General features: G+C 49.7%; 1 protein-coding gene across 3 annotated transcripts in view; it reads left to right on the top strand.

Annotated features, from left to right (window-relative positions):
• Window positions 1-960: 960 nt before the first annotated feature.
• Window positions 961-14,533, top strand: part of CDHR2 (cadherin related family member 2) — a 35,612-nt gene continuing 22,039 nt past the window's right edge. The window contains exons 1-5 of one of the 3 annotated variants that reach the window (XM_072756541.1): window positions 996-1,049; window positions 4,268-4,429; window positions 4,945-5,093; window positions 10,642-10,698; window positions 10,963-11,034. In XM_072756541.1, the coding sequence (XP_072612642.1) occupies window positions 10,647-10,698; window positions 10,963-11,034 (124 nt within the window). In that variant the 5' untranslated portion in view covers window positions 996-1,049; window positions 4,268-4,429; window positions 4,945-5,093; window positions 10,642-10,646. Of the gene's footprint in view, window positions 1,050-4,267; window positions 4,430-4,944; window positions 5,094-10,641; window positions 10,699-10,962; window positions 11,035-14,533 lie in introns of all 3 variants that reach the window. The other 2 variants (XM_072756540.1, XM_026006638.2) reach the window with 2 other exon arrangements.

The raw sequence follows: 14,533 nt of genomic DNA, 5'->3' as shown, positions 1-14,533 counted from the left end.
CATCTGTTTTAAATTTAGGGGGTTGTAAGTGGGGGTAGGGAACAAACATACGTAATAAAGTGCCTGACATATAGTAACATCTAATCTATATCTATTGAGTTGGGCACTGTCCTTGCCCATGAGGAGAGGGCCACCAAAGAATGGCTGGTGACCTCGTACTGGGGGTCTTCTTTCTCCCAGATCAACACAGGGATGTTTGGGCCAGCGGCCAGAGAGGGATCTGGGGGCTCAGACCCTGCTGGGAGCCCACAGCACCTGGATGGTATTTAAAGCCAGGGTGGCTCAGGGAGTTAAGCATGTGCCTTTGGCTCAGGTCATGATCCCAAGGTCCTGGGTTCAAGCCCCACATCCTCCCTGCTCAGCAGGGAGCCTGCTTCTCCCTCTGCCTCGGCCTGCCACTGCCTCCTTGTGCTTGCTCTCTCTCTCTCTGTTAAATAAAGAAATAAAATCTTTAAAAAAACCCAAAGCCAGCCTGGGGGTGGATGAGCCTCTGGGGGAGGGGAGATACCTCCTGAGGGGCTCAGTGAACGGGAATATTAGCAACAATAGGCAGGAGAGTGCATTATTCAAGCTCATGGTTGCCCTCCCTCTTCTCTGAAAACCTCACAGATGCCTCTGAAGCCTCCACGTTTGATCCCTCTCCTCACCTAACCACTCTCTCGCCTTCTCCACAGGCTTCCTGTCACTGAGGCCTCTTCTAGCTAGGAGGGGATGGGGCTCCTAGGTGTCACTTTCTGACTGTTACCCTGCCCACCTCCTGCAGGTCCTCTGGGCTCAGGCTCTGCCAGGCCTTTTCTCCCGTGGCCGGAGCCTCCCATTCCGTGTCACCTCAGTCCTGCCCTCTTGCCCCCTCACTAACCATGGTCCGAGCCTGTCGAGGAGTCAGTCCCATCCTTACCATCCTGGGGGGTGTGGTCTCTGGCAGGGTTAATGATTGCTCAGGGGAGGAGGAGATGGTGCCAAAGTCTGCCGGCTGCTGCGCTGTCACAGGCCCCAGAAGGTGCCCGCCGGTGCCCATCCACCACCTCCACAGCCCCTCTGGGGCACAGGTAGGGACTGCCCAGCCTGGCTGCAGCAGGGGCTCAGGAGACTTCTGGCCAGGGGTAGGGACCGAGTGGGGTTGTAGGAGCTGAGGTGGGCTCTGGGGGTCCCACCCAGCTGGGTGGGAGTGCCGGTACTGGGTTGGGTGGATCTGGAGCAGCTTCCCAGTCTGACAGTGAGGCCTGTTTCCTCTCAGTGTGGGGCTGGTACGATTCCCAGATTCTGATGGCTCCCCTCCCTTCCAAGTCCTGGGGTCATTTGGACACAGGGAGTTTTCTTCATAGGACAGAAGGGAGGCAGTTCCCTCAGGCAAGCACGGTAGCCTGCCTGGGCCTCTCTCACAAGAAGCTCAAGGGGGTAAAGACAGAGTGACTGGGCTTTCTCCCAGAGCAAGGACAAAGAATGGGGCCCTGAGCTCAACTGCTTGGGTTCAGATCTTAGCTCCATCCTGGCTTTGTGGGGCTCTGTAGCTCTTTTGGACCCTGGTTTCCATATCTGTAGAATCAGGGCGGTCACAGCATGGGAAGGGAGCTGGGGAGCCCTGAAGCAGAGCCGGACCTCTGGTCCACCATGGATTTGAGTGCCACCTCAGCCAGTGCTAGGAAGTGTCAGGACTGGGGGCTTGCCCTCAGCTCTGGCTCATTCCAGACTTGGGTGCCAGGTGGAGACTCAGCGGAGAGCCGTGGGCAGGGTAGGCCTAGGCAGGCACTGCGGGGCTGGGGCACCAGATGCCCAGCTCGGGCTCAGGGAACAGTGGGATCCAACTGATGGAAACCTGTGTGTGGACTCTATGGTTCTTTTTTTTTTTTTTTTTGGACTCTATGGTTCTTAACCTCACCCCGTTTCTTAGCAAGGACACTGAAGGGCTTGCCTGGGGAGTGGGGTGCTGGGGCCATAGAGTACAGTGAGTAAGTGTGATTCTGGAATGAAAACCAGGACCCTTTGACTCCATTATCTGTCTGCTGTTGAAGCAGTCAGGGTGATGAACACTGGAGGCACCCCATGGCAGGGAGCCTGGTGCCCTTGGCTTCCACAGCCTTGCACCAGTGCTCCCTGGATGGGCCAGCATTTGCCCATGGAGTCGATTGGAGCCCAGACGAAGGCTTGCCCAGGGACTCCAGGGATTCCTGGATTTTCTTTAAATTTTAAAGATTTAATTATTTATTCATGAGAGATACACAGAGCAGCAGAGACACAGGCAGAGGAAGAAGCAGGCTCCATGCAGGAAGCCCTATGTGGGACTCGATCCCGGGATTCAGGATCATGCCCTGAGCCAAAGGTAGATGCTCAACTGCTAAGCCACCCAGGCATCCCTAGGGACTCCTGGATTTAAAGCTAGTCACTATCTAACACTGTGTCCCTAACCTAGCCCTATGTGGGACTCGATCCCGGGATTCAGGATCATACCCTGAGCCAAAGGTAGATGCTCAACTGCTAAGCCACCCAGGCATCCCTAGGGACTCCTGGATTTAAAGCTAGTCATTATCTAACACTGTGTCCCTTGCTCTTGGATATCACTCTTTGAGCTTCTCTGAGCCTTAGTTTTCTCACCTGGACCCTGGGACAATAATTCCTACAGCTAGAGCACAGCTGTGAGAAGTAAAGAGCAGAAGTGAAAGTATGTGGTGAGCTGGAGGTGGTAGTGGCCGTGGTGGGCAAGTTAGCTCTTGGGTGGCCTGTGGGTGATGAGGGCCACTTTCCTCTCTGGTCCTTCTGGAGGCCCTGGGCACATCTAGTATCCTCACTCCCAGTCTGGGAGATAGTCTGAGAGCCCTGGACTGTTGGGACCTGTGGCTGGTGCCTCCTCCCACTGGGGCCAAGGATCCAGTGCTTCCAGGGCCAGGGCGGGGGAACCTCCTTCCAGCCAGAGGGGCCTCCCGGGGGGCCCTGCATGTATCATGCAGCCAGCAAAGGTTGAGAAGTACTCTCATTCACCTCTGTGCCCTTTTTTGCCCCTCTTCTAAGCAACTTTTTGAGAGTAAGGAAAGTGTGGGAGGAAGGAAGCTAGAATTTCTAGAATGTATAGAGTCCTATTTTTTAGAAGGCAACCTGAGAGATGGAAGAGGTAAAAAGAGCCTCTGCATGTGGCTGCATGATATTGGGGCTGAGGAGAGACTGCCTCCTTTGAGCCCAGGCTACCTGGCGTAGCAGAGGACCTGGGCAGATGGTGTAGCAGAAGCCCGGGGTGGATTGGCCAGGGCACCGTGAAGGCCTTTCCCCAGTCCCAGACCATAGGCAACTCCATTCAAGTCTTGTACATTTGCAATTGCTCTGTCCCCTGCCCTTGCTGGGAGACCAGGAACTTAGAGGCCAGAAGAGGGGCCCACCAAAGCATGAAGAGTGGCAGGGCACCTGACCAGGCCTTAGAGGATGGAGAGAATTTGCATATATGCAGAAGGCAAGGGAAAGCGTTCTGGGTGCAGGGGGCAGCATATGCAAATGCCTGGGGGGGGGGAAATAGAGGGTGTGGACTGAGAACAGGAGCATTTAGTGCCACTGGACCACAGGACGGGGAAGGGGAGCAGCTTGTTGGGAAGAGAAACCTAGGACCCATGAGGACTTAGCCTGCAGGGCCCAGGGGCAGGAAGTGTGTCCCTGCAGCCAGCCAGAGCCATGGCAGAGGTTTGTGCTTGGGAGTAGCCATGCCCAGTGGGGGAGGTTTATTCTTGTTCCTTCTCCAGCTCACACGGGCCCTGTTTGCATTTTTCTCAAATGACCAAATCCAGAAATGACACTCTGGCCCAAAGAACTTTGGCCTCATTATGATCAAATGAGTGCGTGTGTGTAAAAAGTCTCTAACAAGGGGCCAAGATTGTTTGAAACTCAGGGTGGAGTCCAGAAAGAGCACTGGACTGGGTGGGATGGGAGTCAGAGGGGCGGCATCCAACTTTGCCCCCAGCTGGCTTGGAGACATTGGCAGGAGCCTCATCCTCCTTGAAACTCTGATGTAAAGGAGGTTGATAGCCACCTCTCCCTTCTGGAGGGATGGTCTGGACCAGATGCAGGGGCAAGACTTTGGGTATGCCCTACTCTGGTGTAGAGCGTCATCACTGTTGCTCTGAGTAAGGATCAGAAGGCTTCTTGAGGCCCCTTGAGAATGGGAGGGGAAGTTGAAAGAAGCTTCCACGAGCGATAAGTGTAGCTGGCTATAGGAAGGGGACCTCAGTGACCCTGGAGGATGAAGCTACCAGTGAAGGGTGCTCTCCTTCTACCTTGTCCTTGGGAGCCCTGCAGTGCCTGGGGGAAGTCTGGCTGATGAGGAAGAGAAAACCAGAAGCTGGGAAAGAGAGAGCACAGACTTCCTGCTTTGGGTTCTGATCTCATTACTGACTGGATGACGACGTCCCTTCTGCTCCTGGATTGTGATGTGCTGAAGTGGATGGCACAGGTACAAAGTGCCAGGCATAGCATATGGCCCATCCTTGCCATCCTTCCCTAGGAGGAGTGGGTCCCCAGGGCAGGAGTTTCCTCTTTTCCCCATTGTACTTTGTCATGGTGAAAAGCACATGTTGCATGCCTGTGGCTACATACTTACTCACTAATTGTCCTGTGGCTGCTGAGTCACCTCTGAAGGAGAGGAGGCAGGACAACAGAAGAGGTGAGGAGTGAGGTCCAAGATTGCACAGCAAGGGGAAGTCAGGGCTAGCTGCATCCAGCCAGTGTAAACGTACCCGGGATTTTGCCATGTGGTGGATGCCAGCAGCCTACCACCATCACCAGTGTCCAACTCCACCTGTGGGGCTGCTGCGCGCTTGCTGCTGTCACCCCTCCCCCCATGGGCTGCCACCAGCTCCATCTGCCTCTCCACCCTCATCATCACAAATGTTACAAGTGCATCCGTCCCGACCTCATCACCACCACCACCATCATGGCTTCCATCCCCACTGTCATCCCTACCCCCAGGCAAACTGATGTCCTGGTTCCAACCCCACCTCCATGACCAGCTCCAGGACTGCCTCAGTCACTACATTTGACCTCAGCCACATCAAGCCAGCACCCTCCACAGCACGGCCACCTGTTTCTCACGGAGGACTGGGAGTAGCAGTCATAAGGTGAAGATGACCCCACAATAGGCAGAAGGAAGGGATTTGCATTTGCTGAGCACCTTCTGTGTGCTGAGTGGTGAGCTGGCACGGTCTATTCCCATTCATTCCTCCAACCCCTTATGACTCCTTAGGGTTGTCAGTCCCATCTTACAAATGAGGAAATGGGCTCAGAGGAGGGCGGGAATTGCCCAGAGAGCCTCTGTTGCTTCTCTTGAGGGTCTATAAGCAATTTGCATCTCTGACCTTTAGTTTCCCCATGTAAAGTGGATATAGCGGTGCCTATCATGAGTGTTCTCGTGTCGAGTAGTGCCCAGCTCAGTGTCTGGTGCGGAGTAGATCTTCCTTATGTGGTAGCATTGGTGCTCACTGCCATAAGGCTTAACAGCCACCACTTAGGCAGTCCATTGAGGTATTCCATTGAGATGTTGATGACATCTTTCTTGACCATTCCTTGGTGTTTCCACGCTTAGTTACTTCCATTTTCCATGATCATAAATAACCACTCGTGATGAGCAATTTGCTGCTGAAAGAGCTTCCTTATTTTAGGTTTGTTGGGTTACCAGGTCAGAAAGGACAAATATTTTGAAGGTTTGGGGTTCACAGCTGAACTGGGGTTTTCCCCTCCTGCTGGAGCCCTGGCAGAAGGTGAAGGTTGCACTCTTCCCTCTGTGCATGGGAGAGACCCCCTCACTTGTAGCTGTGAGCTCCTTTGAGTCTGTTTCTCTGTCCGCAAAATGGGTTGCCACAGAGGTTAAATTACGTGAATTTCAAATGTCCTGCCTCCAAAATATCTCTCTATTCTTGCCTCTTAGTCTCTGTCACTCCCCTGGTTAAAACCTCGAAATGACCCTCTATTTTCCTTAGAATACAGCAGACCATCCACACCGAGTCTTACAGGGTCAGGTACTGGCTGCCTCTGCCTGCTTCCCTATCCCTGTTTCCCTCCCTGCCCTTCTCTCCCTTTGCTCCAGCCACAGGGCTCCTCTTTCCAATTCCTAGAACACACCCAGTTCTTAGTTGACCAGGTGCCATTCTCTCATGTTGACCGGGCAACCTGGAGCAACCTTATAACAGTGCTTGCTTTAGCAGTGTAGTATGGGCCTGAATTTTTTTTCAAAGATTTTATTTTTAAGTACTCTCTACACCCAACGTGTGGCACCAACTCACAACCCCCATATCAAGAATCTCATGCTCCACCAACTGAGCCAGTGGAAGTACCCCCTGGGTACTGAATTTTAAAAATTTAAATAATACTACAAGATTTATAATAACAATCAGCTTCTGAGTTTCCTTTTCCCATTGTTTTTGTTTGATTTGGCTTGGATTTTTCAGTGTCCATCACTGGTGTACAGGTTTCTACAATTTGTTTTTGTATTTGCCAATTTCCATGGTGTAAATACTTCCACCCTGGCTGATTTCAAGCCACAAATATAATGCCAACCAGCTTGTAAAATTCTTATAGCTATGGCAGTTTTCATAAGCAGCTCCAGCATGCTATGGCATCTGTCTTCCCTTCAATGTCTGATGGTCCTTGTTCATGACTAAGAACAAGGCTCTAAGTCCAGTGGGGTCCCTGGGTTGTGGGGGAACTTTTCTTTTGGAGGCCACGTCATAATGTGACCCAATGGTTGCCCCACATTTCAGAATCTGTAGGTTTTTTTCTCTTGAGTGGGTCCATTTTCTCTGTTTTTCATTTCTGGTGGTTGGAGGAGGTGCTCTATCATCATCTGCCAGTGCTTTTGGGACGGAGATGGGGGTAGGGGCTGAGAGGGTCACCATTTGGTATGCAGTCTTTCACTTAGCCACCTGTTTTGCTGTGGTGCCCCACCTCTACCAGGCCTAGTGCCCCGGGGACAGATCTTTCTGATTCAGCCTCTCCAGGAAGGAGGCTCTAAGTATATTTTCTAGTGTGTGGGGAGGTGGGGTGGGGTGTCAGCTCCCTCACTGCATGGATGGGGGGAATGGTATCTGGGAGTCTAATGGCTTCATATGCAAACTTTCAACCAAACCAATTTTCCCGCTTTTAGGCCACCCTGCACCTCTGTTTCCAGGAACTTCTAGAACCTTCAATCCTTGGCCTTGCTGGGCTTTTGAGCTGGAACCTATGGGTGCCATCCCTACTCTGGTTATTTGTTTATTTATTTATTGAAATTTATTTAATTTACTTTATTTTTAAAATTTATTTGAGAGAGAGAGAGAAAGTGAGCAAGCGAGCACAGGTGGGGCAGAGGGAGAGGGAAACAAGCATATGCTACACTGGGCAGGGAGCCCGATGTAGGGCTCTATCCAGAACCCTGAGATCATGACCCAAACCTAAAACAAGAGTTGGACATTTACCCAACTGAACCACCCAGGTACCCCCTACTCTGGTTTTAACTATCATTAGCTTGATAAGTTGTTCATCTTTCAATTCTTTCTTTTTTCCTTTCAAACTTCTATAATCTACCATCGTTTTAGTGGTGTTTCAATGGAGATGAATGCTGATTCCTCCATGCTGAATAGGGAGATGTCTCTTCCACTCCTCACAGATTGTCCTTTTCTTGTCCTTCAGACATGTAACTTCCTCAGAGACTCTGCCCTATGCATTTCCATTATTCACTGCTGTGTAACAAACCACCCCAAGACTTACTGGCAAACAGCAACAGTCATTTATTATATTAGAAATCTACCATTCGGGCAGGGCTTAGACCAGATGGCTCGTTGGGAGGTAGAGCGTCCTTTTTGGGATGGTTTATGCACACAGCTCCCTCACATGGGTGGGTGGATGTTGGCTGTTCACTGGGAGCTCAGTTGGGCTGTTGGCCAGGGGCTCTGTTGGTCATGAGTCTTTTCAAGAGACTGCTGGGGCTTTCTTGTAGCATGGCTGCTGAGTTCCAAGAGAGAGTGTTCCAAGAGACTAGAAGGGGAAACTGCCAGTATCTTGGGGCCAGAGCCTGGAAACTGGCACGGCATCACTGGAGCCATATTCTATCAGTCAGTCATGGGGCCTGCCCAGATGTCTTAATCATAAAACCAGTGGGATTTTTAATTTATGGAGATGACTGTGTAATGACATTGAAAAGCTAAGGCCATTGAAAGATTTTTTTTAAGAGGAGAGGGCCTGCCATGCCATGTAGGGCCACACGGGGAAGCATTCGGTCAGGACATGGAAGGAGAGAGGAGAAAGCGTGACCCAGAGCCTTAAAGCATTTTCCATGGGAAGGAAGGTGGGAAGGAGGCTGCAGGTCAGGCAGTGGAGCAAGCTTAGGATTGAATAGTTGGAATAATTTTGGCAGGCTATAGGGGTCATCCTTAGTTGTCCAGTGCTTGGCTCTGGGGTGACTCAGGGCGGGGAGAATATTGACTTGGTGTATGAGTTAGATGAAGGAGGGAGTTGGAGTGTGGGCTCTGGATTGGTTGGTTTGTACAGGAAAGGAGTGTTTGCAGGCAAGTCATCTGCCATCTCTGGGAACCAGCTTGCCTGGGGAAGGTTGGCAAGGCGCCCTGAGATGTTAAAAACCTCATAAATAGAATGAAAACGTAATGAATGTACCAGATTCAAGGGGGGCAGACATAGTCTTCATCTCTTCTTGGGAGTAGAGTCAAAAGGTTTGTAGCCCTTTTTATCTGCCATACTGCCTGAAGTAGCACCTCTTTTATGCTCCTACAATGGTCACATTCCCTTCCTTCATAGCATGAATGCAGCAAGCAGTCAGCACTTCATTTACTTGCTTAGAGCCTGTCTTTTTCCCAAAAAAATATTTTATTTGTTTGAGAGAGAGAGAGAGAGAGAGAGAGCAAGAGTGGGGTGAGGGGCAGAGGGAAGCAAATTCCCCGCTGAGCCCAATGCAGGGCTCAATCCCAGGATTCCAGGATCATGACCAGAGCCAAAGGCAGACACTTAACCAACTGAGCCACCCAGGCACCCTAGGGTCTGTCTTATTCACTAAGCCTTGAGCTCAGTGAAGGCAGCACCTTGGCTCTTTTGCTTGCAATTATTTGCCCAATGCTGGGAACAAGATCTAGCCTTTAGGAGACGTGCATAAATACCTATTAAAAGAATGAATGAATGAATCCAGGTACTCAGCACATAGCAGGTGCCCAGGAAATGTCAGTGGATATTTAAAATTATCAACCCTCTTATGGCCATGAGAGGCATGAGGGGTGAAGAGGGACATAGTTAGAAATGAAGCTGGGGGGATGCCTGGGTGGCTTAATGGTTGAGCATCTGTCTTCGGCTCAGGATGTGATCCCCAGCGTCCAGGATCAAGTCCTGCATTGGGCTCCCTGCAAGGAGCCTGCTCATCCCTCTATGTCTCTGCCTCTCTATCTCTGTGTCTCTCATGAATAAATAAATAAAATCTTAAAAATAATGAAGCTGGGGAGGGAGGTGGCTGTCAGGTGTGGATGGTCTATGGAAGCCCTTTTATGGAGTTTGGGTTCGGGCAATGGGGAGCCATCAAAGGGCTTTAAACAGAGGAGGGAGGTCATCAGAGGGGTTGAGGAAGGATTACTTGGGCTAAGTGAACTGGTTTAAAGACCCAAGGGAGGGAGGCCTGGAGGGGGGCTGAGCCAGGGGATGGGGGAAGGTGGCTGTGAGTGTGGCTACTGTGGGATGGAGGGAAATGCCAGGTTCACCATAGATTAAATGTAGGGCACTCCAGAAAAGGAGAGCCAAGGGTGACCTGAGCAAATGGGTACATCCCTGAGGCAGGAACTTGGGAGGAGGGGAAGGTGGCATGAGGGAGAAGACTTCTGGGTTTTGATGTTTCATTGTCAAGGTTCAGCTCTGGAAGTCATTCTTACTCTGCTATCTCTTTCTCTCCCCCTTGGAGGACCCCATTTTTTGGAATCAGCCAGAGATTGGGGTCATTTTCTCTTGGTTCTCCCATAGCTTTGGAGTCCTTCCCAAACTGACCTGACCAGGTAACCCTCCTGCTGTGGAGCATCTCACAAGGCCAGTGTTCCATGGAGCACACTTTGGGAAAGGTGGCAAAGGCAGCTATTAGATGTGTCAGCAAGTAGGACAAAGGACCCTGTCTACCCATAGAGCCTCTGGATTGTCCTGGTTAAGTCACTGTCCCTCTTTGGGCACCTGATTGTGAAGGATGCTATTAGCTTAGACACTTCACATAGGCAGGGTAGAGTCATGGTTGGGGGAATGAATTCTGGAATCCAAAACTTGTGTTCAGAGCACGGTCTTGTCATAGATTCCCTGTGTGCCTCAGGAAAGCCCTTTCTTCTCTCAGCTACCTCATAGTTGCAGGGATATCAAGATTATGCATATAACATGCTTAGAGCAGTACCTGCTACACAAGGACCCTGAATTCTAGAGCCAAGTTTGGGTCATTCTCAAGCTGGAATTCTAGACCAGGCTCAGCTACCCTGCCCACCCCTCTGGGTTCCCCCTCTAACTTGATTCCTCCACCCTGGAACATCTGGAGAGTGGCAGCGGGTGATAGGGGCCCTGGAAGGGTAGTGGTGGGCAAGCCTGGCTCAGACCCTCCCACCAAAGGGAGGGAGGCCTAAGTATAGTTGCCCCCTTTCCTGATGTGTCTTCCCTTGGTCTTTTCAGACATAATGGCGTGGCCGTGGCTATCCTGCCTCCTGCTTCTTACCCTCGTGGTATCTGGTGGGTGCCTCCCCTCCCCTACCAGAGTGGTACTAATGTGGAGATCCTTGGCAGGCCCTCCAGAAGAGAGGGGCACTGCTTCATTAGCAAACCCCCAGTTCCCATGACCCAGCTCCATGCTTGGCTGCCCTGGGGAGGTCTAGGGAGGACCCCAGGCGGGTGAGCTAGGCTGAAGGTTGGGACTGGTGTGGGCTCCCATTAGGGTAGGTGGGGAGTAAGCTTTGCAGGGGCATCTAGGTGTTCCAGTGGTCTATGTTCCTACAGTGGAAGCCAATGTGGCCCCGACATTCTCTGGAAACATGACGAGAGTGAATTTGCCTGAGGACCTACCAGTGGGTGAGTAACCATCCCTGTGCACAGACTGTGCCAAGCCCCTACCCAAAGAGGGCCCCAGGGACTCCCTTATGAGCTGGCTTCCCATCCTTGCATTTCCATGGCTCATCATGGGGCAAAGGTGGCCTGAAGGGAGTTTTTTCTAGAAGTTTGTTTTCTCCTCTTCAGCTTTTGTGTCAAGGCCCTCACACAGTGTCAAGTAACCAAGATACCCCATGAGAACATTCCTTCTGTTACCCATCCCATCTCTTACTGGTGTTTCTGATACCCCGAGGAGAGAGGATCCACCTGAGACCATGCTTTCTCTTCCACCTCTCACACTTGCTAAATTTCCTCCACCCCCTGCTTTTCTCCCCTCTAAACAGGGAGCAGGTTTCTGGCTCAAAGACTTTTACACACTTCTTGCCAGAAGTTAATAACAGTGCTTCACTTTATTTATTTATTTATTTATTTATTTATTTTAAATTTATTTTAAAGATTTTATTTATTTATTCGTGAGAGACACACAGAGAAAGAGAGGTAGATACACAGGCAGAGGGAGAAGCAGGCTCCATGCAGGGAGCCCAACGTGGGACTCGATCCTGGGTCTCGAGGATCACACCCTGGGCTGCAGGCAGCACTAAACCGCTGAGCCACCAGGGCTGCCCCCCAGTGCTTTACTTTAATTGCCTTTGTTTATAGAGCTACTTTCTATCTATGGCAAGTGAAATGGATTTCTATTTACAGCCACAATCTAAAGCTTGCTTTTATTTTATTTTATTTTTAAAGAAAGATTTATTTATTTATCTATTTATTTATTTATTTGAGAGAGAGAGAAGGAGAGAGAGAGAAGGAGAATGCAAGTGGGGAGAGGGAGAGAAAGAACCTCAAGCAGACTCTACACCGAATGCAGAGCCCAAAGTGGTGTTTGATCTGCTAACCTGAGATCATGACCTGAGCTGAAACCAAGAGTCAGATGTTTAAGTGACTGACCCACCCAGGTACTCCTAAAACTTGCTTTTAAAATAAAGGGATTTACATGAAACGATAAGTCAATTAAAAGAAGGATCATAAATAATGAGACACTGGATATGGTAAAGATTGTGGCAGTGTACAAAAGGGAATGAGATTTGGGAAACATCGTTTTGTTGGAAGCCACAGGGACTGAATTCCTAATTCTTAGCAGGCCGAAACAAAAGATGACTCTAAAGAAAAGAAAAAAAAAAAAGACTCTATTCATTGGGATACAGGCTTGGCTGAGCATTACAGACCCCAAATAACAAAGGTGTAAACAAGGCCAAGGCTGATCATTCTCTCATATAGCCATCTGTATCAACAAGTCCAGGGCTCTCTGGGGCTGTTCCATTAGACTGTTCCCTGCTCTACACTTTTGGTGTCTGGCATTCTCCTTCCATCTCCAGGCTCTGCCCTTCCCTAGGCTGTGGCCCTCATCCACGTGGTCCGAGAAGGCTCATGTCACACCCTATTCCAGCCAGCTAGAGGAGGAAGGGGCCCCTCAGGCTCGGCCCTTTCTCGTAATGATAGGCTCCAGATTTTACACACTGCTCTTTTCGCTCACTTCTCATTGGCCAGAACTTAGCCACCTATCCACACCTAGCTGCAAGGAGACCTGGGAAATGAGGTCTTTATTTTGGTTGGCCATGTGCCCAGCTCAAAATCTGAAGTTCTCTGGCTCTGAGAGAAAGGAAGGGTGTGAATATTAGGGGACAATCCACAGTCTTTGTCGTAGCATCGGAATTAGGATCTCAGATAGCTAAAGCTACCAGAAGACACAAGAGACTGAATCAAAGACGGTGAAACCCAGAGTTTGCCCTGGGATTCAGAATCCCAGACTGGAGTATGTGAGGAAAGGATGGGGGATAGACTTTGTAGGCACAAAGACCACATACATTTGGGTGTGGTTGCCAGGACAGCAAAATCTGTTTAGGGTTATATTAATAAAGATTTAATGCCCAGGATGAGGGAGGTGATGGTCTCATTACACTGAGATGAGCACCCTGGAAGACTGGGCTGAAGTCAAACTATTTGGTATCTATAAATGTTCTTTGTCCAAAAGAGAAGTAATGTATATATGTTAATGATATTTACATATATTTTCATAGCTGTTTGGTCATAGATAAAACACACACACAAAGGTCAAACGAATGTCACAAATATTATAACTCAAAGCCCTCAAGATCTCATTCTCCGGGGTAAGCCTTTGATATCTAAATAAAACAGCTTGAGTTCTCATACTAGTTTCAGAGGCTCCTCCTGTGGATGTTTTTTTCAAGGTTGAGGTTCACCCTTTGTTCTTTCCTCCCTCTCCCTGGCCAGTCCCTGGTGCCATCCAGCCAGCTCCAGGCTTTATTGAAGATCTGAGGAGAAGGGAGGAGATGGTAGCATGAGTCAGGAAGCCATACTCACTGTTGTCACTGGAGAGTGTCCACTCTGGGCCTGGTCAGGTCACCCAACCCCTGCATGTCTCCTCACCTCCCCAGCCCTGGGGCTCTGACACATGCTGCCCTCTGCAACCCCCGGGAAACAGAAAACTGATTACTTCATTGTTTATTTTATTATTTTTTTTAAGATTTATTTACTTATTCATGACAGACACAGAAAGAGAGAGACAGAGACATAGGCAGAGGGAGAAGCAGGCTCCATGCAGGGAGCCCCATGCGGGACTCGATCCAGAGACTCCAGGACCACACCCTGAGCCAAAGGCAGGTGCTCAACCATTGAGCCACCCAGGCATCCCCACTTCATTGCTTAGAACAGCGCCCCCTCCCTCCCTGGTCCAGACCAAAGGATCTTTTATAACCACAGACTCCTCTCTGGGCTCTCTTTTGGTGGGGGGTCCTTTCATAAACCAAAGGGTGATTTTCTTCTACCTGAGATAAATTCTATAGCTCTTTTACAACGGGAAAGCATTTTCAGTCAGATTTTTTAAAACTTTGTCATTTAGACTTTCTATTTTGAGGTATAATATATGTGCAGAAAAGTGCATTGACTCACAGATAACTATCACTGATCAGGAGTTAGGGTGCTGCAAACACCCCCAGGTCCCCTCTCTCGTCCCTTTGGTCACTCCCTGTCCTTTCTCCCTGACACAAGACCTCTTTTCCTGACACTAACACTGTACAATAGTTTTGCTATGTTAGGCAGGCTTTATATATATATATATACATATATATATATATATATGTATATATATATATTTATTTATTTGTTGTGTTTTGGCTTTTAAAATTTTTATTTTAAGATTTTATGTATTTATTTGAGAGAAAGAGCATGAGGGGAGGGAGGGGCAGAGAGAGAGGGAGAAGCAGACTCCCTGCTGAGCAGGGAGCCCCATGCTGGGCTCCATCCCAGGGGGTCTCAGGACCCTGAGATCATGACCTGGGTGGAAGGTGGACGCTTAACTGATGGAGCCACCCAGGAGCCCTATAACTATGGTGTTTTAAATACCAGCTTTAGTTTACAAACATATAATTCTTCACATATAGGGACCTAATATATGTCT

Source organism: Vulpes vulpes, chromosome 4 (genome assembly GCF_048418805.1).
Source record: "Vulpes vulpes isolate BD-2025 chromosome 4, VulVul3, whole genome shotgun sequence".
NCBI lineage: Eukaryota > Metazoa > Chordata > Mammalia > Carnivora > Canidae > Vulpes > Vulpes vulpes.
The sequence above is the reverse complement of the archived record's forward strand: the minus strand, read 5'-3'. Positions and strand labels throughout refer to the sequence as shown.